Here is a 27,127-nt window from a genome sequence, read left to right on the forward strand (position 1 = left end):
TTTCAGTAACATCCCTTGCTGCCACTATTGGATTTCTTATTTTAATATTTGTTATAGTACTTATTCTGCATGTCAAAAAGGTGATTAAACTAAGAAGAGTACAATATTTACAATTTGTCTTTAACATTTGCAACTGATTCCTCAAGAGTTCCGTTTGTCATTAACAAAGCAGATTCATTTCCAAGGATGACTAGTACCCCTATCAGTACAAACTGGTTCTCCTACTCCCACCAGTGTACCATATGAGAAACCTCATAGCAGCAATTGAAAACAACAATCATTCGGAAAGGGAAATTCAACACAACAAAGATGGCTCTGTCAGGTAAGAACATTAGAGAACATACATGAGCACCATGCTCTAAGCACCAAAATGTCAGGCATTTGATAAAAATTGTTAAGAATATGCATAAATGAAATTGTTTTTAAGACTTCATGAGGTGTTATGATGTGATCAAATCTGATTTTATAAAAATCAACATTTTTTGTTTGTTTGCATGCAGACTAAAAAAAAACATGTACGGAACACAAAAATGTAGAAGATGGGCAGTATACCGAGTGAAAGAGAAGAAGACCTATGTATACATAGAGTTGCTGAAGAAGCAGATATATATAAATGTGCCACTCGACTGACAATGTCAGTATGACAGTATGTTATGGAGGAGCACGACCCTCGACGAATATCTAGGCCTGAGACCGTTATCTCCTGTTTTAAACACCAAACTAGCAATTAATCTAGTAAAATTATGTCCTAATATTCCTTATGCAATTGTCCTTATATTCCTTTGCTATAAAAACATAAGGTTCACTCACAGGTCAGTTCACCTTCTAGAACACTTTTCCTCAGGAAAGGACTTTTGTCAATCAATTTGTGTATTATTTACATTGTTGTCGCCTTAATATATATGTACTCATTTAAAAAGAAAAAAAATCCAAATGAACACTAAACTATCAGTTCTACATACTTCTTATCGACTGAACCAAAAATAGCAATTTTGGAAACAGTGATCATTCAGAAATGTGACCATAAGACCTTACATTGGTTGTCCGGTTAGTGCACTCGCTTCTCACCTAGGCGACCCGGGTTCGATTCCCGGCCTGGGTGCATGTGAGTTTGGTTTGTGGTCACCAAGCCGGACAAGTAGGTTTCCTCCAGGTTCTCCGGTTTCCCCCACATCACAAGACCACACTCTCGCGTAAAATCGTGCCAACGAGAGTGATTAATATAATGTTGTAATAATTTGTTTCACAATCGTTGTAAAATAAATATGTTTAAACTAATTTAAAACCTTAAAGCAAGATCATGACCTTTCGTCTGATTGAATTAACAATTTAACTACATGTATTCAAATTCCAGGATTCCATCAAAATAAAGTAGATCTACTTATTTCTCACATGAAATTGAAACATTGGAAGTTATTTTACTATAAATCGTGTATGAAATCAGTGTTTTTTTTGGCGCAATTTACTGCCTTCTAAAGCCTGTTTCCCTTCGCGAAAAAATGTCCATTTTTTCCCAAAGAATTAGAATTTTTTCCCAATTTGATAAATGCACATTATGTTAGTGAATAAAAAAGCAATGAATTTCTTGATAAATAAACAAAACCTTGACAAAATTAACTCTTTCACAGAATAAAGTATGCATAAAAAGGTGAAAACATGTGTATTTGCCATTATATTTGCTATTTTGATCTGATTTTGTATTTTTTTCCAATCTGGATTTTTTTCCCAATTTGCAAGGCACAGGCGGTAAAAATATTTCCAAAAAAAATCACTGGAAATAGAAAGGCTTTAAGACTTAAAATCACATAAAAAAAGGTGTTTTGCTCTAAATTCTAATCAAGTCATGCAAGATTTAAAACACATGTGTAACACATATAGTAAACCTATTTCTAACTAGATGTTTTGAATAAGTACATTGTAAGCAGTGTTTTTAACCTTTTCTAATGGGTCCACGGGCCATATAACAGAAGCATCTAAGGTTAAATTGCACCTTTTCCTTAAATTCAACAATTTCCTGAAATGATTTACTTCACAGTTAGAAAGTGTTATGCTTAGTGTATATTCTGCAATTAATATTTGGACATTTAAGCTTTTAAAAATGATAAATTTATTTTGCAGAATACTTTTTTGAAGAAATATCAGAATTCCAAATTTTACACTTAAAAGTTAAAATATGTTAAAAACATCTTTACTTAAGATGCTTCTGTAATACGGATCCTGGGCCATAAGAATTGCTAAAAAGCAAAAAGCAAAAGAATGCCAAAAATTATGAATTAATCATAGCACATTTCAAACAAAGAAACAAACCAAAGACTGCTTTGAGAACCTGAGTCTGAAGATCTATTATGAGAATAAAACTGCATTAAAACATATCGGTAACTCAATAATGACTTGTTAATTTAATTTTTTTAATTGCGCATTTTGGGTCCAAATTTTTGTGAAATAGTATTACATTAAAATACCTGAGCAAACCTGCATTAATAGTTGATTATTAAAAATAATTATAAATATCAATACAGATTGAAAGAGAACATTCAAAAAAGCAAAAAATATATAAATATATCACAGATATATACCAAATTAAATAGTGGACCTTATTATGGCTATTACAAATATGGCAACTGATCTAGCTAGATGTATAAATTTAATCAGAATCACTCTCTGAGAGATTCACACAGCCAAAATTGGGACCTTTAACTCTGGCCTTGCGGTCATTTTTTGTAACAATTTCCTTGGGTAGTTTTGTACACTTATTCTTACTTGAACCCTTCCCTGTTGGACCTCTACGTTTACTCCTGCCTGTATCTTTCCAAGGGACGCCCTTCACGATGGGCTGCAGAGGGTTTTCTGTGTAGATTGAGACTTCTTTCCGTGATGATCGTTTTCTCTGAGATTGTCGCCTCTGTGGTTCAGAGTTTGTGGATGTGTTTGATTCAACAGTTTTAACATCATCTGGTTCCTTCTTAATATCATTTTTAATATCAGATGTTGATTTTTCAGGAACACACAGAGCAGTATTATTGTCTAGAGATTTTGTTCCATTTTTATACTCAACTACAGCATCATGGTCAATAATTTTTGTGTCACATTGTTTTTCTTGTGTGCAGAAAACTTCTGATTGTTCTCCCTGATGAACAGTATCATGTATTTTGTAATCAGCCTCTTCTTTAACAAATCCTCCCTCCATTGAATAATCAACTTTAGTGTTGCCTTCTTCAGGCATTTCCTCTGTGGTATGCATAGCACTTCTTATTTCTTCAGGCATATCCTCTGCGGTATGCATATCACTTCTTATATCTTTACCATTTTCTTCTACTGCAGATTCTTCCTTATCTAATATTTCAATGTCACTCTCTTTGAATGATCCTTTTTCCAAACCAAGCAGTTCAGCTACTTGACATCTCTTTTCAAACACCCGAATTTGTAGATTAGAACTTCCATGATCTTTCATAACTACATCACCAGTATCATCTCCCATCTTCAGTTTAAGAATCTCATCAACAGAGACACCACTATTTACAACACCCAGTTCAGGATCAGAGAAGTCTGAATCAAACTCAGAATCAGAATCACTGTCAGAATCTGATGTCTCTGAAAAGGATGGAGTCTTAACATTCTTTACTTCATCTTGAGCTTTATCAAAACCTTTCTGTTGTCTAGCATTCAGTTCTAATTTCCCAGCACCTTCAAGTTGACCCTTTTGTTTTTCCCCACTTCTGGAACTTCTTGTTTCCCTTTGATTATTTGTAGGCTGTTTATCAGTGTCTATTATATGAGATACACTACCCTTAGTTTTAGTATTTTGTCTTAGTGATCCATGTTTTATACTTATTACTTTGGTCATAGGGTCGTCATTCACTATGTTTCCATTATCCTTCTCAGCATCAACATTATTCTCTATTTTCTTCTTCCTAGTTCTTCTTGCTGGTGGTTTTTTCTCCTTAGCACTTGATTTGTCTGCTTTGTCTACATCATTAACATCATCTTCATCTACAATTAAGTCCATCTCGGCATCAATTTTATTCTCTGTTTTCTTGTTTCTAGTTCCTCTTGTTGATGGCTTTTTCTCCTTAGCACTTGATTTGTCTGTTTTGTCTGCACCATTAGCATCATCATCCACAATTGAGTCCTTGACTGGTGCTGGATTTTTTATCTTCTCCACTACACTCAGCACTCTCTTACTCTTTGTCTTGGCCGGCTGTATGTAAACCTCAGGTTGGAAGAACGAACTTATACTTCTTTGACCCTGAAAACAATTGAAAATCCGCCTAATTAAAAGTTTATTGTACAAAAACCTCCGACCCATACACAAATATTAAGCTTAAAGATAGGAACCAATTTTTACTGAGGATAAATGAATGGTAGTCGTGATGAAATGAATTAAATCTGGCATTGTATTAATCTAAACACCTTCATAAAACTGTAGCAATAACCAGTAAAATGGTTTTGGCATCATGGACCACAATGTCTAGTATAATAATTTACTATATAATTCAGGGTCAAAGTGTATTTGACCCCCATATTTTTTATCCCAAAAGGTATGTTATGCCCTAAAAACATCAGTTTTGCACAGTTTACCAATAAAAACAATTATCCAAACCAAAAAAGTCTTGTTGGCGCCCCCTGGAGGGAGCAACCGTTATTTCAGATTTATTTTCAGGTTGGACACGAGAGGTAGAGCAATTAATTGAATTTGTAAAAAAATTGTTTAATTAATCGTACATTGTTTTTGTCAAAATTTAATGATGACATTTTTTGAAACACAACAAGAACATTGTAATGATTGTGGTCAAGTGTGTAGAATTTGGCCAAATTTGTCCTGGGATTTTTGTTTTATTATAATGATTCATCATACATTTTCTGCAGCATAGTTATCTTGATGAAATTTTTTAAAATATGTTTGACTGCCTTTAAGTACTGTCCACGGATTACTTAAAATTTGCTTAAGCTAACTTCATTAACAAACTTAAAAAAAAATGAAAATTAAAGATAATAATTGTTTACCTGTTTTTCGGCCAGTCGTTTCAAAACTGGCAGCAGATTTTCGTCCGTCTTGCTTCTATCCCAGCCTAGCTTACTTGCTGTGTATGTGAACTGTGGTTAAGGTCCAGAAAAAAACATCATGTAGAAACCTGGTAATATTTAATATTATTCTTATCCTAAGATATGCCTCAGAGATTCCATTTGGTCTATTGGCCAGTTATATTTAGAGTCCAGTCAAAACACTCAGATTTTACTTTAAAACTTAAGTTAGCTTGAAGTTGGTTATAGAATAGGGCCCTTGAATCATTACTGTTCGTTGGCAAGTTATAAAACAGAGTACCTTTATTATATACAGAACCAATGTCATCGTCGTATATGGATAATTAACATTGCAAAAGATTTCATCTCTTTTGAGTGCGGTTATGCAAATATATATTGAAACAGCTTGTCAACACGCTGACCTCGAGACACTCATTATTGGACTTCAAAACTTCATCAGATTCAACACAAAAGTCAGAATAACTGTCTAGCTTGCTTTTTTTCAACCAAACACGCGGCAGAATGCAATAATTATAAAAGCAGGTTGCGTTTTCAGTATTTAAAAAATAATGACTGATATCCTTGACAATACGAAGTTTGGAATTATTGATAAATACTCATGCAAGTTAAATATACTCAAGCAATCTTTTAAACCATTTATTTTTTTAGCTTTTATAACTTCAACAACAATGAACTACATAATAAATTATGTCAACTTTTGAGTGCGGTTATGCAAATATATAATGAAACAGTTTGTCAACCTTCTTACTCACTCAGACCAACACATAAATTATTCCACTTCAAAACTTCATCTGATTCCATACAAAAGGCAGAATAACTTTCTGGCTTGCTGCTTTTTCCAAAAATCGGCAGAATGTAAATATTATTAAAGCAGATAATCTTTTGGTATTTAGGGAAAATGACATATTCTGTGCATTGTGAATTTTCACAAAATTTGGAAGCCCTGATATATACTTATGTAAGTTAAATTTTTCCTTAAATATTATTCAAAGCTGCACTCCCACAGATATACCATTTGTACAACTTTTGTATTTTTTGTCTTGGAAAGAGCAAATTTTTGCGAAAATATCTGCAAACCAGTGATATAAGAATGCTGACAAAAGATCAGATCGCAGATCTTCATATTTCCGTTCGAAAAATAATGGTTAATGGCTTAAACCGCTACTAACGGTTTAAAAATGCATAAAACATCAATTTATGCACTTAAATATTAAGATCTGAGATCTGTTTTTTTTTGTTAGCAGTCTTGTATAACTGGTTTCCATGGATTTTCGATTGGCTTGTTTCATGACAAAAAATAAAAAAGTTGTCCAAACGTTCAATCTGTGAGAGTGCAGCTTTAAAATAATTTATTTGTGGACTTTTTTAACTTCATCAAAAATGAACTACGTCTTAAAACTTTGTGTGTGCTCATGCAAATATATGTTGAAACAGCTTGTCAACATGCTGACTACGAGACACACATTATTCGACCCCAATTTAACTTTATCTGATTCCAAACAGAAGGCAGAATAATTGTCTAGCATTCTGGTTGTTTTTTTCCATCGAACAATTGGCAGAATGCAAAAATAATTAAAGCATGTTGCGTTTTCAGTATTTAGGGAAAATGAATGACATCCTTGGCATTGCAAATTTTTACAAAACTCCTTAAAACCATGTATTTGCAGGCTAATAAAAACAAAACTTTTTTCAACTTTTGAGTTTGGTTTTGCAAATATACATTGAAACAGCTTGTTTAATATTGTGCTGATTGGAAAACACATACTATTCGACTCCAAAACTTCATCACATTCCATACAAAAGGCAGAATAACCCTCACAAAGTTTGGAATCCTTGATAAATACTTATTCAAGTTAAATATACTCAAATATTTTTCAACTTTTGAGTGTTTATTAAATGACTCCTTAACTTCATCTGATTCAATACAAAAAGGCAGAATTATGACTGTCTAGCTTGCTGTTTTTCCAGTTTAACAATGAGAAGAATGTAAATTTATTTAAAGCAGGTTATCTTTTAGTATTTAGGGAAAATGACTGATACCCTGTGCAATGCGAATTTTCACAAAATTTGGAATCCTTGATAAATTATACTTAAATAAGTTAAATATTCTCAAATATTATTTTAAACCATTTATTTGCAGGCTTTTATAACTTCATCAAAAATGAACTACATGTACATCTTTAAACTTTTGAATGAGGTTATGCAAATATGTATTGAAACAGCTAGACATTCTTCTGACAGAAAAACACATATTATTCGACTTCAAAACTTCATCTGATTCCATACAAAAGGCAGAATAAATATCTGGCTTGCTGCTTTTTCAAACAATCAGCAGAATGTAAAAAAATATTTAAGCAGATAATCTTTTGGTATTTAGGGAAAATGACATATCCTGTGCATTGCAAATTTTCACAAAATTTGGAATCCTTGATAAAAACTTATGTAAGTTTAAAATACTCAAATATTATCTTAAACCATTTAATTGCGGACTTCTATAACTTCAACAACAAGAGCTGTCTTAAGACAGCGCACTCGACTTCGCCGCTTTGACTTAGAAGTGAATACAATAACAATGTAATATTAAGTTTGGTCTATTTATGTCAAACCTAACTAACATTGATGCTGCCCTCCCACCACCTGAAAAATAACGCAAGTCATTCAAATAACTTGATTTCCCATTATGAAAATGTGTTAAAGAATATACAAATATGCCTTTCAAAAGAAATTAAAATAAAATAAAATAAAAAAAATCAAGGGCCATATAGTATAGCCCTCCTTGTTTTCCCTTGGTAAAAAACTGATTAAAAATGTGCCTGTCAAAAGAATTTAAAAAAAAAAAAAAAAATTCAAGGGACATAATTTGTAAGTTATTTGGAGTTATGTGTCTTGTTGTAAGATGGTCGTAAATAATTTTGAATTTTATTAAGTGCGTTGAATGAAAGGTATAGAAGTTTTTTATTAAAATCCCAACTTGCCCTTTTACTTGCCTAAAACTTTAACCCAAGTCAATCAGGGGCTATAACTTGTATTAAGGATATGGGGTTATGTAACCTCATTGGGTGATGGTCCTGAACAATTGTGTCAAGTATTAAGTCAATTGAATGAAGGGTATAGAAGATATTAATAAATATCCCAACCTGCCCTAAAACTTTAACCTAAGTTCCATTGTCAATCAGGGGCCATAATTTGTATAAAAGATAATATGGAGTTATCTAACCTCATTATGTGATGGCTCTGAACAACTGTGTGAAGTATTAAGTCAATTGAATGAATGGTATTGGAGTTTAAAGTGAAAATCCCAACTTGCCTTAAACTTTAACCTGCCCTAAAACTTTAACCCAAGTCAATCAGGGGCAATAACTTGTATTAAAGGATAATATGGAGTTATGTAACCTCATTGTGTGATGGTTCTGAACAACTGTGTGAAGTATTAAGTCAATTGAACAAAGGGTATAGAAGTTATTTATAAATATCCCAACCTGCCCTAAAACTTTTAACCTAAGTTTCATAGTCAATCAGGGGCCATAATCTGTGTAAAAAATAATATGGAGTTATCTAACCTTATCATGTGATGGCCCTAAACAACTGTGTGAAGTATTACCTCAATTGAATGAAAGGTATTGGACTTAAAAGTGAAAATCCCAACTTGCCCTAAAACTTAACAGGACTCCGAAGCCGACGCTGGGGCGAGTAGTATAGCCAACCTATTCTTCGAATAGTCGAGCTAAAAATGAACTACAGCTTTCAACCTTTGTGTGTGGTTATGCAAATTATATTGAAACAGCTTGTCACTTATTATACATATTATTTGACTCCATAACTTTTTATGATTTAATACACAATTCAGAATAGCTGTCTAGCATGCGCTTTTTCCATACAATGGGCAGACTGCCGTCATAAAGTTGCACTCTCACAGATTTACCGTTTTGACGTTTTTATTTTTTGTCTTGGAATGAGCCAATTTTTGCGTAAATATCTGCACCCCAGTGATTAAAGACTGCTGATAAAAGATCAGATCACATATTTTCTTATTTCCGTCGAAAACGAATGTTTTATGGCTTAAACAGTTACTAACAGTTTAAAAAAAAACCATAAAACATCAATTTTTTAACTAAAACATAAAAATCCAAGATCTGTTTTTGACAGCAGTCTAATATGACTGGATATATGCATTTTCGCATAAATTAACTTGTTCCAAGACAAAATTAAAAAAAATGTCAATGTCAATCTGTGAGAGTACAGCTTTAAAGCATGTTGTCTTTTCAGTATTTTGAGAATGACTCAATATGTCCTTGGCATTGGGAATTTTCACATTGATTTTTTACAAAGTTAACAAATTTTTGATAAATACTTATGTTAGTTAAGTATATACTAAAACAACTGTTTCTGCTTTAAAGTATGAATCAATATCATTAACATCCGTAGGATTCTTGCTATTTTGATTGATCAATTGTAAAGACTAGTAGAATATGTGATGAATGCATAAATGTGATACGCTACGTTCTTTCAACAACTGCATTTACCACTGTTTTCTTTATTTTGCTTATACAACTAAAAATATTCAAATGCATTTTTCTGTGATTTGGATTGGGTAATTAATATGCAAACATATTGTGTATCTGGAGCACTTGGTATTTTTTTATGATTAGAGATAAAGGATATTCTCTCAGTTGATCAGGATTCGGTAGCGACCATGAAAACCTCTCTGTAGACTCATCCACTGTCGGCTTCAAATATGCCTCCACAACCACTGGACTGGGGAAATCTGAAATCATACGGCATATCATGGACTGACATTGTGATGCTATAATATCTTTCCACCATTTAAACAATTAGGGCTACAATTGTTAAACAATAAGGGCTTTCCCTTTAAAGCTGCACTCTCACATACCATTTTTACAACTTTTTTTTTTTTGTCTTGGAAAGAGCAAATTTTTGCATAAATATCTGCAAACCAATGATAAAAGATTGCTGACAAAGGATCATATCCTAGATTTGCATATTTCCATTCGAAAATTGAAAACGTTACTAATGGTTTAAGAAAATGCATAAATTTTTTAACTTAAATATATAAATCTGCGAGCAATTTTTTGTCAGCCATCTTATATAACTGGTTTACATGGATTTTTGCAACAATTGGCTCGTTCCAAGACAAAAAATAAAACAAAAGGGCCCTGAAGGCCCTGTATCGCTCACCTGATCCAATTCAAGTGTGACATAGCTTCATAAACACAAACATTCTGACATAGTTTCATGGTGATCAAAGAGAGAATGTAACCTCTACAGTGTTTTTCTATAAATTGACCTAGTGGCCTGGTTTTTGACCTCTGATTACCCAGTTTCAAACTCTACCTTAAGATCATCAAGAATAACATTCTGATCAAGTTCCATGAACATATGGTCATAAATGTGGCCTCCAGAGTGTTAACATGCTTTTCCTATTATTTGACCTGGTGACCTAGTTTTTGACCACAGATTCAAACTTGACTTAGAGATTATTAATATAAACATTCTGACCAACTTTCATGAAGATACAGTTATAAATGTGACCTCTAAAGTGTTAACAAGCTTTTCCTTAAATTTGACCTTATGACCTAGTTTTTGACCAGACATGACACAGATTTAAACTTGACTTAGAGATTATTAATATAAACATTCTGACCAACTTTCATGAAGAAACATTTATAAATGTGACCTCTAGATTGTTAACAAGCTTTTCCATAAATTTGACCTGGTGACCTAGTTTTTAACCGCACATGACCCAGATTCGAACTTGACCTAGAGATTATTAATATTAACATTCTGACCAAGTTTCCTGAAGATACTGTCATAAATGTCACCTCTATAGTGTTAACAAGCTTTTCCTTTAATTTGACCTGGTGACCTAGTTTTTAACCCCAGATGACACAATATCAAACTGGTCCAAGATTTTTATGAGGGTAACATTCTGACCAAATTTCATTAAGATTGTGCCCAAATTGTGACCTCTAGAGTGTTAACAATCAAATTGTTGATGACGGACGACGACGACGGACACGGCGATAACAATAGCTCACCTTGAGCACTTTGTGCTCAGGTGAGCTAAAAATTAAAGTTGTCCAAATGTACCAGACAATGCGAATGTCCGTCGGACAGTCGGACATGTCCGGTATATTTTCATTTTGACTGACGAAACTTTTGTTTTGGTCGGTCACAATGTCCGGTGAAAAAATACAGTCAGCACCATTTAATTTTCGGAAAATTTACTTTCAGTTTCTAAATAAATGTTCAGAGGTATTTTTAACTATTATATCATGATTATTCAGCGTGTTAATCCGTGTATCACTATTTTTAAATCCCGTTTCGACATGCTTCCGTAAAAGCCGATAAAACGCGTAAGGTTCCGATTTAAGCTCGTAATCTAATACTTTCATTTTACGGAAATGTTCGGAAATTACAAAATTCTGTATGTATTTATTTTCGGCGAAGTGGTTCCCGGCAATCGTGTTAATTTAAATACCGAGCTGACTTTCTTTCCGCTCTGTTTAACATTGTCAATAACAAGAACTCTACTTTCGTTTTTGCATAAATGTTGTGTCTGAGTTTGACTTGTAGTACAATTCGTTACATTTTATAACCGTACTGTATCTTTAATTTAAAGATGAATTAAAAGAGTAAGATCTAGCTGTTCCATGGGTAGACGAATGAGTTTTTTTGGGGAGGCAAGGGAAGAAAAAAATTATGACATAAGATCCGAATATTGATTTTTTTACATATGTTTAGCTTTTTTTGTAATTTATTATAGTACTGTTGGACAAATCTAACCAAAAAGATCTAAACCTGTTATAATGGGGAATTACAAAACTTATTTTAAAAAGAGGCTTTAAATCAAGGTTTAGACTGATGTAACTGAATACTGTTTGTAACATTGCGACAGGTAAAAATTTGGTGCGACAGGTAAACTTTCAGTGTTTACCTGTCCTAATGTCCTGTGAAGAAGAAAAAGTTTTCGCGTTGTCTGATGTACAATCTGTGAGAGGGCAGTTTTAACATACATCCATCCTCAGGATGCTCTATTGAAGCAGTGTTCTGCCAAGGATTGAAAAAGATGGGGCCGAATGGCCCAGCAGTCATGAAAATTAGGAGCCATTTTCAAAAGTGAAGGGCCATGACCTTTGCCAGGGAAAAAAGAAAACTTGTAAATGAGTGTTTTATTTACCCATTATATACATGGTGTAACATCCACATGACATCAGTATTCTCAAATATTGGATAGAACCACAAATAATTGATTTTGTTTAAATAATCTCCCCCCTCTATAATTTTATGAGCAGGTCATCCACAACCTCTGGTGATAGCCTATTCATCTGTGAGGTTTTTACTAAGTTTTGAGAACCCATCTACAGGTATTTCGTTGCGCCATCCTGATTGTTTCTGCGCCAATGGCGCAAGGGCGCGTCCTTGGCAGAACACTGATTGAAGGATATTCCTTTTTACCTTTAGCTGCAAATGAGTTAAACAAGGCTAATGTAAGAAACTATATATGCTCCACATTGAAGAATAAATTTTTTCAACAATATATTTACAGTAGAAGCCCATTGGCTTTATATCCCAGGTACTGGCCAAAATACTTCAAACCTTGCGAATATACAGCCAAGTGGGAATGCTTACAAAGAGTAAGACAATATCGGTTCTAACATCCAGTTCCAGCCAACAAGCATGGCAATATCGAGCTAACGAGTTTCAACTGTTTAACGAAAGGAGTGGATGGTTGACTGAAACACCAACACTTAAAAAAAAATGTAGAGGATTTCTGTCTAGTGATTTTAAAATAATAGATTTCAATCCAGAAATAATAGAGCAGATACAAAAATATAGAGAGGACGTGCAAATAGACAAGAATTCGTCACAGACTGCAATATCCCCAGCCAAAATGATTACAGAAGAATTTTACATGTTTGATACAAAAGCACGGGAGGTGATAAGTATATGATCCTGAGGTCAATTCACAACAATTTAGCTGATCTGAAGTCAAGTCCCCAACCATTTAGCTGATCTGAGGTCAAGTCCTAACCAATTAGCTGATCTGAGGTCAAGTCCCAACCATTAAGCTGATCTGAGGTCAATTCCCCAACTATTTAGCTGATCTGAGGTCAAGTCCCCAACCAATTTAGCTGATCTGAGATAAATTCCCTAACTATTTAGCTGATCTGAGGTCAAGTTCCAACCATTTAGCTGATCGGAGGTCAAGGCCCGACATTTTTGCTGATCTGAGGTAAATTCCCTAACCATTAAGCTGATCTGCGGTCAAGTCCCAACCATTTGGTTTATCTGAGGTCAAGTCCCAACAATTTAGGTGATCTGAGGTCAAGTCCCAACCATTTAGTACATCTGAGGTCAAGTCCCAACCATTTTGCTGATCTGAGGTCAAGTCCCAAAAATTTAGCTGATCTGAGGTCAAGTCCCAACCATTTTGCTGATCTGAGGACAAGTCCCAAAAATTTAGCTGATCTGAGGTCATGTTCCAACAACTAAGTCAATCTAGGGTAAAGTCCCAACAACTTAACAGATTTGAGGTCAAGTCCATAAATTTAGCAGTGACTTAGAACTTTTACTAGAAGGAACAACTTAAGGATCTTACAATTCATAGTAACTCACCTGACCTCAGATGTAGTGACCTCAGTTTAGTCTTGTGTAAAATATCTGCACCATGTAACTTTGTTACTCACCTGATGTTCTATGTAATTGCCTTTGTTTAGCAGTGAGTAAAGCCTAATACTTGCATATGGGGGTTTCCAGGCCAATCCTCCTGCACACAGTAACTTACCTAACCTTAGGTTATGATGCTGAAGTTATGTTTGAAATTGTACTTAGGCAGAGGCCGACCTCAGAGTGCTATAATTAACTCACCTGATCTTAGATCTAGTTGCCTCAGTTTTGCCTTGAGTTTTGATTCATACTTTGGAATAGTGAGAGATTGCTGAGCCCTCTCCCACCAAGAACGGAACTTGGCCAAACCCTCGAACCCACAACCGGGAAACTCGCCCAAGATCTCCAAACCTAAAATAAACAAGGATGAATATGGAAATGACGTTGAAAGTAGAAAAGAACATGCTCTTCATTCCTCATATCACAGAATTCCTTGACACAGAATCAACAATTCTAAAAAAAACATACGATTAAAAATGTTTTCAATTAAATATCATATCATGTGAAATTTAGTATTTTTGGCCTTAACATAGATAAAAAAATATAAAAGCAATGAAGAAGATAACATCATTTGCCATGGTGAAAACCAAATTATATATGGCCTTGAGATGGCTAAAGTAATATAAAAGCCTTAAGTTTTCATTTTATTCGGCAAAGAAACTTCACATTTTAATTTTGCTTAAAAAGAAACTGCAACAAGCCCTGCCATGCAAAAAAAATGGATTCTAATCAAACCCGGTAAATATTCTATCAGCGAAAAGCTTACAAGCAGGCGCTTATCTTCGATAAAACATCTTTTATGAGCTGCCTCACCGACCACCTACCCAGTACGGGCCCGACCCCCTTGATCCCCTCCGTATAATCACTGCCACACAGCAGGGCCAGGTTGATGAGTGAGTGGCGAACCAAACCCAGTTGGGAGGTGATGTTCACATCTCTAGGGAAAGAAATATGAAAGAAATGTAACAACCTTGAGTGAGAAAGAAAAACGGAGTTAAAAAAGTGCATCAAAAATGGATGCCAATACTTATCTTTTTTTCTGTCAACTGCAGTGATTATTTTGGCAAATTATTAAGCCAGAGTCATGAAACTTACTAAACATGTGCGTATCGTTCTTTTTGATAACAGTACTAAGTTTCATATAAGAACCTTGAATAGGTTTCAATCTATGGCAATCTTGTTTGGTTAAATAGACAACTTTGATAAAATAGACAATTTTGTTTGGTTAAATAGACAATTTTGTTTGATAAAATAGACAATTTTGTTTGTTAAATAGACAATTTGGTTTGGTTAAATAAACAATTTGTTTTGTTCAATAGACAATTTTGTTTGGTTAAACAGATAATTTTGTTTTGTTAAATAGACAATTTCGTTTGGTTAAACAGACAATTTTGTTAAATAGACGATTTTGTTTGGTTAAACAGACAATCTGAAAAGAACACAGTTGCAGAACTAACAACCTTTCAATTTGCAAAGATGGCACGGCAGTAGAGTTGTGTTCCAGTGAACTCATGTTTCACTGACTATTGGCGGAAATCCCATCATTTATCAGTAAATGTAGTTTGATGTGTGTGTGTGTGGTCTGTCCATGGTGTTTCTTATTCGTGTTTGTGGTGTTTATACCTTTGTGTCACAAGTTCAATGTAAATTGGGCCCTTGGCTTGAGCCTCTAAATGGGGTTTATTCATACATGCCATATTTCTGAGAGGCTTCCCAGGGGATTTTGGTCTGAATTCCAGGGGATTTTGATATTATACCAGGGGATTTTTACGCGACGAAAATTTGCGCAATATCTGCATTTATAATATAAGAATAAATACAGAAATACATTCAAATTATAATAATTTTTGGACTAAGTCATCATGGTCGTTCATGGAATTTCACACTCATAATATTATTGATGCTTTCCACTGTCAACCTTAAGCAAGTTTTTAAAAAAAAATAAAAAAAATTAATTTCAGGGGATATGGATCCCCCGGCGGGGGACCAGGGGATGGGTAGAAATTCCAGGGGATTTTCCCCCCCGCCGGAGGATATGGCATGTATGGTTTATTTTTTAATTTTCCACTACTGGGGTTGGGCCCTGTAGTTTTCATTGTATAATGGATCAAGCAAGACAGTTTTAAAAATGAACTCACTTGAAGCACTCAACAAATTTCTTCTGGTTGAAAAAGTTCTTAAACACACATTTCCCGCCAAAAAGCCAGATGTCGCTGTCATCAGTAATGGTTCCATGAGTGAGACCTGCCACCTCCAGGAAGGCACACTGGGCCTCAGCCTCCCCCGGGCTCACAATGTAGGGAATACCAAAAAGCTGTAGCAGCTCCTTTTAATGGAAACAAGACTATTGTAAAACATAGGCCCCAATTTTTCAAAACTTTTTCAATTGTTTTCATCGATACAATCTACACACGTGTTTTTTCAATCCAGTTAAGTTTTGTTTAAGCGGGTTAAAATCTGCATTTAATAAGGGTCTATAATATCGGAAGCGTTCTGAAAACCTCACAAAATTTCAGGTCAGAAAACACTAATTTCTAATTTAAGCCCTCACTGAAATTAAAATTATTTCACAACATTTTTGAACAAATGGGATAAATTCTCTAATTGAAAATCTGGTCAAGGATTTACCCAATATATATCTAAAGGAAGCACAACATTAATCGGTAGTGTTCCAGGCCTCACCCCCTATTGGATAAACACCGCTCCGCTGCAGGAATTCCTCAACAATCTATGAAATTCATAGCACAAGAGAAGCACTTTCTACAAACCTGGGCTTCAGAATTCATCTGGTCAGTGATGGAGGCAGCAAGTCTCTCCTGGCGACCCTGGTCCTGCCTAAGTTGTGTCGCCTCCTTCACAAGGTCCTCACGCAGAGCTCGAACTTTGTTCTGAAATAAACGATATAGTCCTTTATAATTTTAGCATTCATAATCTGACTTGTCCAGTCTTAATGCAGATCTTTTTGTGACCTCATTGTTACATTTAAGCAAATTATCATCAAATGTGTTATATATTATATATATTAACACTCCTTTCATTTCTCAATTTCAGGCATATTTAAAAATATTTCAAGAAAACCTTCTAGTCATCTAGTGTAACAAGAGTTTCAAAATGTGTAAGCAAAACATAATCATCATGGCTGCCAAATATTTAAGTTATTACAGCCCCACCCACCTCTCTGAGGCACTCATACTGTCTGACAAGGTCAGGCACATCTTGACTGGTTACACTGTCCTGCAGACTGGCTCCACTCACACTAGACTGGTTACTGAAATACAACACGGAAACTGTCAACAATCTGCATCCCCACCAACCTCTCTTTATTAGCGAATTGACTGCTTACACCATCCTGTAGATTGGCTTCATTTACACCAGACTGGTTATTGAAGAAATAGACAAATGAAAACAGCAGTTTCAAACTGGTTTTGTAAATAAAATAGGGCATCATAGAAATCCATAAATTATATTATAATGCCCCTTTTAGGTATTTTAAACAAGTAATGCATGTAATAAAAGGGATATTAGTATAGAGTTTTCGACTCTTGTGGAATTTTGCAAATATTACTTGAGACTGGTGTAATCCAAATCTGCAACAATCCACTCAAGTCCATTACATCCTCCTAGACCAAAACACTGTACTGAGAACAGTTATATTTCATCATTTAATAAATGAGCATGAGAGTGCATACTTAAATAGAAACAAAATTTAATATTTTCTCATGTAAATGTACTAGTGAATTATCATACCATACAAGAATGTATTCCTACCTGTTCTCTCCAAAGATGTCTCCAGTTTGTGTTTCCATTGTTTCGGGTACCTGTTCTTCAACGTCCTCGACCGACGATTCTGACTCGCTTCTCTCCCTAGCAACCTGTTCTTCAACCTCCTCGACCAATGATCCAAACTCACTTCTCTCCCTGACAGACTTTTCTTCATCTGCTTTCAACTCACCTCTAGAATCAAGCATCTCTTCATCAGAGTTGTCGCTTGAGGAGTTAACAATTGTAGGCTCACTTTCAACAGCTTTAGGAATGTCAATGTTGGGTATAGTGGTAGTATCCATATTGGTGTTTTCAATGTTTTTTACTTCACTTGCTGTGTTTTGTAGCTTCTGGAGTGGTTTCTCATCATTGTCTGGTTTCTTTGCAAGATTTTTGTTCATGGACTTGGCTTCTGTAGTGTCTTTCTCATCATATGCAACCTGAATGTCATACAAAGACAGTTGTCTAAATTCCATGACATTTACTTAGGCCAGAACAAATGGTTAGGTAAGTTTTACATCCTTTTCAAAAAAAGAAAGGGTAGGTAGGCTTTTTTTTTAAAGTCTTTTTGTTAGAAAGTTATTGTCATCATTGGAGAACGGTGTTCAAGTAATCTTTCCATAAACCTTTAAGTGTTTTAAACTAGACAATTAAAACACACACTTTTTGTGTGTTTTTTGTAACCCAAACAAATTGTTTTTTAGGCCATATCAAGGTGTGTATACCATGTCATTTTATCTAATAATGTTTACAGTTTTTCGATGGGTAGTTGAGACATTTTTCTACAAGAGTTTTTCCTCATATCATTTTTGAAACGGAGAATGGATTTTTTGACAGTGAAAATGTGTCATTTTGACTTAAATCCAATTTTGCATAAAATGAACAAGAAACATGCTTTCAAAAAAAAAAAAACAGAAAAGATTAAAACTATAGTAATTTTCTTTAACTAGAGCTATCACTGAAGGTGATTAATACCTCCGAACGCCACCAATCATTATAATTTATCATTGTATGAGGTTTTATGAAATTCCATCTAGTAGTTTTCAAGTTACTGTCCAGACAAAAGTTTGACAAAAAAACACAGAAAAAAGCAATAACTCTGTAATTTGCTAAAATAGTGTAATGATTCTTGTACACTGAACTCCTTCTCATTGTGCTGGATCATTGTATAAACTTTTATTACATTTTATCCGGTAGTTTTCAAGTTATGCTCCGGACAAGAAAAAAGTAACAAAGGGCAATAACTCTGTAATTGGCTGAAACAGAATTGTGGTTCCTGTACACTGCACTTCCTCTCATTATGATCTATCACTGTATGAAGTTTTATTAAATTCCATCCAATAGTTTTCAAGTTATGCTCCGGACAAGAAAAAGTAACAAAGGGCAGTTACTCTGTAATAAGCTGAAATAGAATTGCGGTTCCTGTACAAAGCACTCCCTCATATTATAATCTATCACTGTATGAAGTTTTATTAAATTCCATCCAATAGTTTTCAAGTTATGCTCCGGACAAGAAAAAAGTAACAAAGGGCAGTAACTCTGTAATTAGCTGAAATAGAGTTATGGTTCTTGTGCCCTGCACTTCCTCTCATTGTGCTTTACCATTGTATTAAGTTTTAATAAATTCCATCTAGTAGTTTGCATGTTAATGTCTGGAAAAATATTTAACAGCAAAAAAAACAAATAAAGGGCAATAAGCTAAAGTAGAGTTATGGTTCTTGAACACTGCACTTCCTCTCATTGTGCTTTACCATTGTATGAAGTTCCAATGAATCCCATCCAGTACTTTTCAAGTTATACTCCGGACAAAAAAAGTAACAAAGGGCAATAACTCAGTAATAAGCAAGAACAGAGTTATGGTTATTGTACACTGCACTTCCTCTCATTATGCTCTACCATTGTATGAAGTTTAATCCAATTCCATCCAGTAGTTTTTAAGTTATGCTCTGGACAAGGTAAATTGCAACGGACCGACCGACAAACCGACGGACCGACGGACCACAGGGTGACTCCAATATACCCCCTTCAAACTTTGTTTGTCGGGGGTATAAAAATGCATCAATTCTTTCATACAGTAATGGTTTTGGGGTCCCCCCCCCCCCGCAAATTTTACCAATTGGAATGATGCCAAATTTCAGCTCTGAATGGTTCAGCAATAAGGCAGTTTATCGTTACAAGTTTTTGTTTTAATTTGACATTTTAACCATGTGGTATGCACATCGTGTAATGCAAGAGCATCGGGAGCTGACATTTTAATAAGTCAGTTGAATGGCACAGCTCAGAGATCTAATAGGATATGCATATTATGAAAATTATCTTTTTAACTAAGGTTTACAAAAAAGATTCAGAGATAAAGATTTTTCATGTTTAAAATGTTGATGCTGGTGGACAAAGTATGCCCGACACTGATCATTTTTTAAAGATCATAATATATAAAGTTTTGCATTTCATAGATTAAAATGGTACCCCTCGATAAAACGATGAATTTGAACCACCACCTTATACATGTATAATACAACGTACCTTAGACAGGCCATCAGGGAGTTTATTCTCCGCGGTTTCTTCTTGAAACTGAAACAAGCTGGCTGGGAACAGTTCGTCCTCAGCAGCATGCCTCAGGTCCACCTTAACCTCAATAAAATCATCTGAAATGACATCAAAATATGGTAGTTAATATGTACCTCAGAGGTCACTCACCCCTAATTGATATGACACCAAATCAGATTAGGAGCCCTCAAACTAATTCCTTGTATCCAAAACTAAGTTTGTTTTTGTCAAGGGTTATCATGTGACTAGTAAATCTCTCCAGTGGTTTGTTTGATTAAAGGTTATTTAACTTTGTTCTGTACAATATGGAGATATATTTGGACGAGTACACAGCTGGGAGAAACCATGTCGGACGAGTAGTTTATTTTATGTCAATCATCAGCCAGTTTGGTGAGTTTATCAGCTGAAAATATCATACACTCAGTATTCATTCAGCATTTTTTTGGCTCAAGTGGTTACAACAACTGATTTTTTAAAGTTAAACCACACAAAAGATTAAATGTTTTATTCTAAGACCACCTTCACCAATTATAAAATAAATATATAATAAGTGTGACATGTTCAGAACTGTGAGATTAATCTTAAATGAAACTGCGGCACTTAAGAACAAACCTACCTTCAGAGTCAGACTCAGATTCGGACACCCGTATCCTTGTCCCAGGTTTCCCAGCACCAGCAGTATCCATATCCACCACCTCCTCATCTGATGACGAGACCACGATCTTCACCCTCTTCCCCGCCTTGTCACTGCCATCTGATCGGTCAGATGTGTTTGCTATTTTACGCTTCAGTATTGATGATCTTGTTGCATAAGATCGGGACATTTGTATACCCGATTTCGGGCTCTTGTCCAGATTAATACTATTGCCTTTACTTTCAGAAGTGTTGTTCGCTTTTAGATCTTGTTTGGAAATGTTAAAACTCCTTCCTTTTGGAACTGGTTTATCTTGCGTTTCAATATCATCACCTCCCTTTTCACTTCTAAGAATGATAACTGCTTTCTCTTTGTGCTTACTAATATCATTCAGACTATTGCCACATTTTGTTGCATTAGTTTTAGCCCTGCTCTCAATTCTCTCATCAGACAATTCATCTATCACAGCAATATCTCCCTGTGTGTTCTTGTCTCTCAGTGATTGTTCAATTGCCTGCTGGAGATCACGATCATCATCTACAGAGGCATCATATTTCATAAACTCATTACCTTGTAAATCAGTCATTTCACTGTCTGAATCTGACCCTGACTCTATTTCAATTACTGGTTTGAACCTCGGCCTGTCATCACTTAAACCTGCTTTACTCTTACTATTATTTGAATCTGTTCTTCGCCTAACACCTTGTTCTGTATCAGACTTTAAACCTTGGGTTGATTTAGCCCTTAAACTCAAACTTGGTTTTGACTTTTCCCAACCATCAGCGAGTTCTGTTATCTCATCCTCTGACTCATCATCGGATTCTACTAGTTTATCCACAAAACCTTTTGCTACCTTACTGGATTGTCCTTCATCTTTACTGGCTTTAATCCCCACACTACCCTCCTCCTTTACTTCTTTCTTCCTCAGCAGATTTCTCTTGGCTAGGAAGTAGTGGGCGGAGTCATCCGAGGCGAGCTTAGCAGAGTACACATCATGGTCATCATGGAAGGTTGCTCCGTACTGATGGGCAAGGGTTCGTGTCTGGCGCTGGTTCAGGTCCCGCTGTATGTCATCTAGACGAGTGTTCAGACGGTTGTGTTTTACCAGCTTTGATAGCTGGTACGAGGAGAAATCTTTCGAGTCCTAAAAAATATTCTTTTGAATTATAACCCCTTGGACACGCCCTTAACTGGATTTCTCAGTTTATACACATGACCATAATGCAGTAATTATCAGAACTAGAGTGATACATATAAAACTGGAGCCCACAAATCCCCTCATTATAAGATTTTACTGCAAAACCTTAAATCTTAAACATAGGGCCTTATTACATGTGAGTTATGTCTCATGTTTAATGTATTATTAACAGTTTTTGAGTTATGTTTAAGATTTAAAGTTTTTGCAGTAAAATCTTATTATGAGGGGATTTGTGGGCTCCAGTTTTAACTAATGATAGTCTTATTAACTTATATATATTAATTCCAATATATAAGCATCATAAAAAAAATTGTGCAAAATTCCAACCTTACAACCCCCAAAAAAGAAATGGTCCAGTACCACACACACACATTATCCTACTTTTGGCATAATTACAAAATTCATTCAATAAGTTATCAAATAAACATTTATTTAAACTTATATGTATTTGATCAAATTAAAAATGTTTAAGTACATGAGCAGTGACATGCAGAAATGGGTCTTCTTGTTCATTTTTTTTGTAATTTGTCAGATTTTGGCATCAATTCAAATATATTTTACATTTTAAAAACAAATGGTAAATAAACTTTAAAGAATCTTTGACCTTCTAATAAACATGTCAACACATGCCAGCATTTTTTTTTACAGTCACAGCTAACTTCAACAACTTCCTTCCCAATAGCATATTCTCACTTAGCCGATTGTTCAGAGCTTCGGAGTAAACAAAGTTGTTAACATCATCATTGTTAACTTTCAAATCTTAACTACTCTGATAGTTTTCATTTAAATAAGATTTTAAACTACTATTTCAACTGAACTTGTTTGAATAAAATATATGAACCCATTTTAACAATGACGAAGTTAACAATGTTGCTAACTTTCACAAAGTTCTGATTAATCAGCCCTGTCAATATCACATACTTCTGCTTGTTGTGGTGTATATGTAAATTAAGTCACAATTAAAATTTAGAAGTGTATATATATATATCATCAAGCAAACAATATTACTTCCGGCAGTTCAACGATCTTGGAAAGGTTGTAGTTTTTTCTGGAGAGGCGTATGTCCTTGATGATTTCGTGTTGAAGCTCCAGTGGTAGCGCCTTGAAGTCTGGTGAATCCACGTCGATTGATTGTAGGTCTTGATACTCATCCTGATGGAAAATATATGAGTAGACTGAATACAGTTCTATAAAACAGGGACATGAATGTCAGCTCCAGTAGCCATGAAGTCCATGTCAATTGACAATTGATCCATGAAACATTTTTTTTCCAGTATTTTGCCAAAATGATCTTATTTCCTTGGAGTTTTTGGGGTGTTTTACAAATTTAAATAATTATGTACATGGAGTATACCTAAATGTTCTTTATGACCATTTATTTGTGGAATTTAAAAACTTCAACGACAATAATATATTTTCTATACAACAAAAAAGGCCCTCACACATAAAGGGAAGCAATCAGTGAACCATATCTTTCACAAGGGGCAAAAACTACTTCAAAAGATATAAAGAAACTAAAGATGCTTTAATCAAGATTATATTCAAGGACTGTAAACACATGTACCTCCACCATCTCCCTGAGCTCCTGTCTGTCAGCAAATGTGTCATCATCAGCACTCTTCTGGGACAGGAATCTGTCAACAGTTCAAGAATAAAATACATTCAAAAATCTTATTTTATAAATTTAACAAACTAGATCTACACATAAGCTATCTACACACTAATAATCATTACTATTCATCAATCCTAACTGAAGTAGTTCGCTGGAAACAAATTTTATATTTTTATAACCTTGACCCCAATCCCCTTAAAAGCAATCCCGTGCTAGCTTTTTACATAAGCTACCGACACATTAAGTTTCATCACTATCCATCAATGCTAACTAAAGTAATTGGGCGGAAACCAACGTTTGATGCCAACCAATCAATCCACCCACTCGCCCAACAACATCCTCATTCCAGTTTTATTTCTAAACCTGTTTTTTGTTGAAAACCTGGTAAAAATCAAACACAAATCTTGAATATAACTCAGCCTCTTTTACTGATCTGTTTGAAATGTTCAAAAATCTATAAAAAAAGTCACAACTCACACTTTTGAAGACTCAGGCAGGGGAGGCAACTCAAACATAGCGTCCTTCTTTGCCCTGGCATTCTTCACTTGAGGAGGAAGGATTGGTATGTCTCCTCCGCCACAAGCTTCCTGGAGAGCCTGACTACGGATCAGATTGGTCAGAATCTTCTGCTGCATCTGGATGCTCGCCTGCTCTGCCTCCTCGCGCTTCCCACGGCGTGCAGCCTGTGAAAATGATGACAGACATAATTACACAAGAAATAGTAAGTGGATACCTGAAATTTATATGAAGTGTTCCACCACCAAGGTATATTGTATTGAACTTAATGTCCAAAAATTTCAAACATGTTAAATAACATTTATTCTTTTTATGTTAAAACTCTGCAAACTTCCTCAAAACACCCACGTACATGTGTTAACTTCATTCTTTCAATTTTCATCAAAAATTAATATTTAAATAATTCGGGTGACAAGTCACATGATTAACCAAATGACGGCCGTCAATATTCCAAATATGGAATTGTGTATTACACAATTTATATTCAGTATACTAACTAGTATTTGACATCCACTAATATAATCAACTCTATTTACTTTCAGTTCAGAAAATATAAAATTTCTACAGAAATCTTGCTCAAATTTATTAAAAAATCTCTAGTGTATCAAACATTTATTTCATTATACCAAATTACCAATTTAAGCTTCGTTTTACAAAATAAAAAAAGTTAAGTGTGATTATAATACAGAATTTCTTAAAAAGTTTCAGAGCACTTGAAAATAAAACTTAACACAAAATATATGAAAACAAAATATGCGCATAAGGGACTTATGATTGTGCGAGAAATTGGTGTCAGAACATCAAACTCACCAGTGTCTGCTTCTTCAACATGGGAACCCCGCCATCAAACACAAACACAGGCTTGATCCGGTAGTACAGGAGCTTACAGATACGGGTGAAGAGACCGTGGAGGTGGGCGTGTGGGAGAGGGTTTCCTGCGCCATCACGCATACCCTTCGACAGCTGGTGAAGCCATACACTCACATCTGCAGTTATGTACATAACAGTTGAACACTGCTATTCCGAACACCGTTTATCAGAAATTATCCCTATTTGGAATTTATTTTTCGGTCCCAATTTTACTCCTTCTTTGTTTAACTAAATTTTAGGTCTTTAATCCGAAATCGCTCTTCCGAAATAATTGCTATTCCGAAGTAAAAATTACAGTCCCGATTTGGTATTTCACACCTATATATCAATTCTTAATTTGAACCTGAGTGATCGTGTCATAGTTTTTCACACCTTACTGCGAATGCAGTCAGGCATCGGCTTGAGATGATTCATTTTGGTGATGTAGAATATAATTGCTGGTTAACACAATCTGAATATATCATTCAAAAATGACATCAGATTCATACATGTGCTGTCATTTTGTTTTAAATGTTTTATGTTGTTTTAATAAAAGTATAGTAACGAATTATTTGTCAATTATTAAACAATAAATCAACAAATATTTTTATATACGAAAGATAACTCAAACTGAGTGTATTGTATTCGTAACGTGTAACCGACATTGCAATTATCAAGACTGAGTATTTCACATCATCTATAATTCGCGAAGGTTGTTATTTGCAAAAAATTGTTAATCCTAAACACCGCTTTTCTGAAGTAACTTGTTGGGTCCCTACAACTTGGGATTAATGGTGTTCAACACCGTCTGTATTATGAACATTCAACATTAATAAGAGCCAAACAAAAATAATTTTGTGGTTCCTATAACATGCTGAAAAAAACAACAGGCTATGTATTTACCGAAAACATTTGAATTTAGAATATTATTTGATAGTGTTTATTATATTGCTTACAATCATGTTTGTCAAAATACCGGTACCTCCCGATGGCAATGATCCTGTATATGCCTGCACAATGATGGAGCATTAATAAAGTAACCCTGTAATAAAATGAAAAAAAACATACCAATGGCAAGTATTTTTCCTTCAAGTGACTCGAGCGGCACAGGTTTTCCAGTGGAGCCCAGCAGCTGCCACAGACCATGCACCCCCATGGCTCACTCTCCAAAGCCTGAAACACAGACCAACCTTCTGAGCATCCCATTTCTTTATACTATTTTAGTGCTCCATTCCTCTTCAGCACCCCAGGGTATTCATAGCCTATATGACATCCTCTGCACCCAGCATATTCATAACCTATATCATATAGGTTATGAATACACTTGAGGTCCCAAGTATGCAAATATGGCAGCCTCCATGTATGTAAATGAAGAAATTATAAATGAATTTGGGTTATGAATACACTGGGGTGCAGAGGATGTGCTCAATTATATTACCAAGCCTGACACTGGTAGTTTGTTTCTCATTATAATACTTTATACATAAAATTAAATATCTATGAACCTGTGGAGATTAAAACATTGAGTGGAGGTGAAATCGGAGATAATATAACAACTGGATCAGGCGCGTCGCTGCCTATACACTGCTGAATCCACTTGATTCTAACAAAAAAAATCATAAAGAACCAGCCAAAGTTGCAATAAGCGTACATGATTGAATTTGCCAGTACTAAATAAAGCACCTCAGAACACCCAGAATGCACATAGTTTTCCGAGGGTGCATGCCCCCATATCCCACTAGCACAAATATGAATCCAAATGAATAGAGGGCTAGCTACACTCCTGCAGACTGTTCATGTCAGTAACACTCAGAAGAGGAGTTGACATTAAACAGAGATAGATAATGTGAATTTTTCAAGCGTAGACTGTAGAGATTTTTCTAAATAATCACATAAATCACCTTTTAACTGGCTTATAATGAAGGTAAAATGTGCAAATATGTACGGTTGTCATAGTCTGCATTCGCTCGAAAAGATCTTAAATTTTGATGTTTTTTGGTCTATAGATAGAAATGTACAAGGCGTAGTAATGGTAGGATGTAACCGTCGCTCCTGGTCACATAATTTCGTGATATTTGATATTATAAAAACAATGAACAACACAAAAATGTGGTAGTAAACAGGGGAAATGAGAAAACAACGGTTTATAAACAAACCTTAAACACTTCTGGCGTCTTTAAACCAGTTGTCAATCGTTTGTAAATCGAATGCGGATCAAATTTGAAAACAATTGCGCAAAGCAAAAGCCCGTGCAACGATTTTGCAATTTTCACAAGTA

General features: G+C 34.9%; 1 protein-coding gene across 1 annotated transcript; it reads right to left on the reverse strand.

The window, feature by feature from the left end:
* LOC128220209 (DNA excision repair protein ERCC-5-like) lies at nt 1-27,125 on the reverse strand. Its single transcript, XM_052928498.1, has 17 exons — nt 27,006-27,125; nt 25,918-26,022; nt 24,811-24,986; nt 23,962-24,167; nt 23,437-23,506; nt 22,881-23,024; nt 20,657-21,818; nt 20,017-20,138; nt 17,500-17,933; nt 16,906-16,999; nt 16,500-16,619; nt 15,870-16,057; nt 14,556-14,668; nt 13,933-14,082; nt 9,703-9,808; nt 5,005-5,086; nt 1-4,246 (listed from the first exon to the last, which is right to left on the reverse strand). The coding sequence occupies exons 2-17, from the start codon at nt 26,003-26,005 to the stop codon at nt 2,645-2,647; spliced, it is 4,857 nt and encodes a 1,618-aa protein (XP_052784458.1). The 5' UTR covers nt 26,006-26,022; nt 27,006-27,125; the 3' UTR covers nt 1-2,644.
* Nucleotides 27,126-27,127: the final 2 nt, after the last annotated feature.

Source organism: Mya arenaria, chromosome 15 (genome assembly GCF_026914265.1).
Source record: "Mya arenaria isolate MELC-2E11 chromosome 15, ASM2691426v1".
NCBI lineage: Eukaryota > Metazoa > Mollusca > Bivalvia > Myida > Myidae > Mya > Mya arenaria.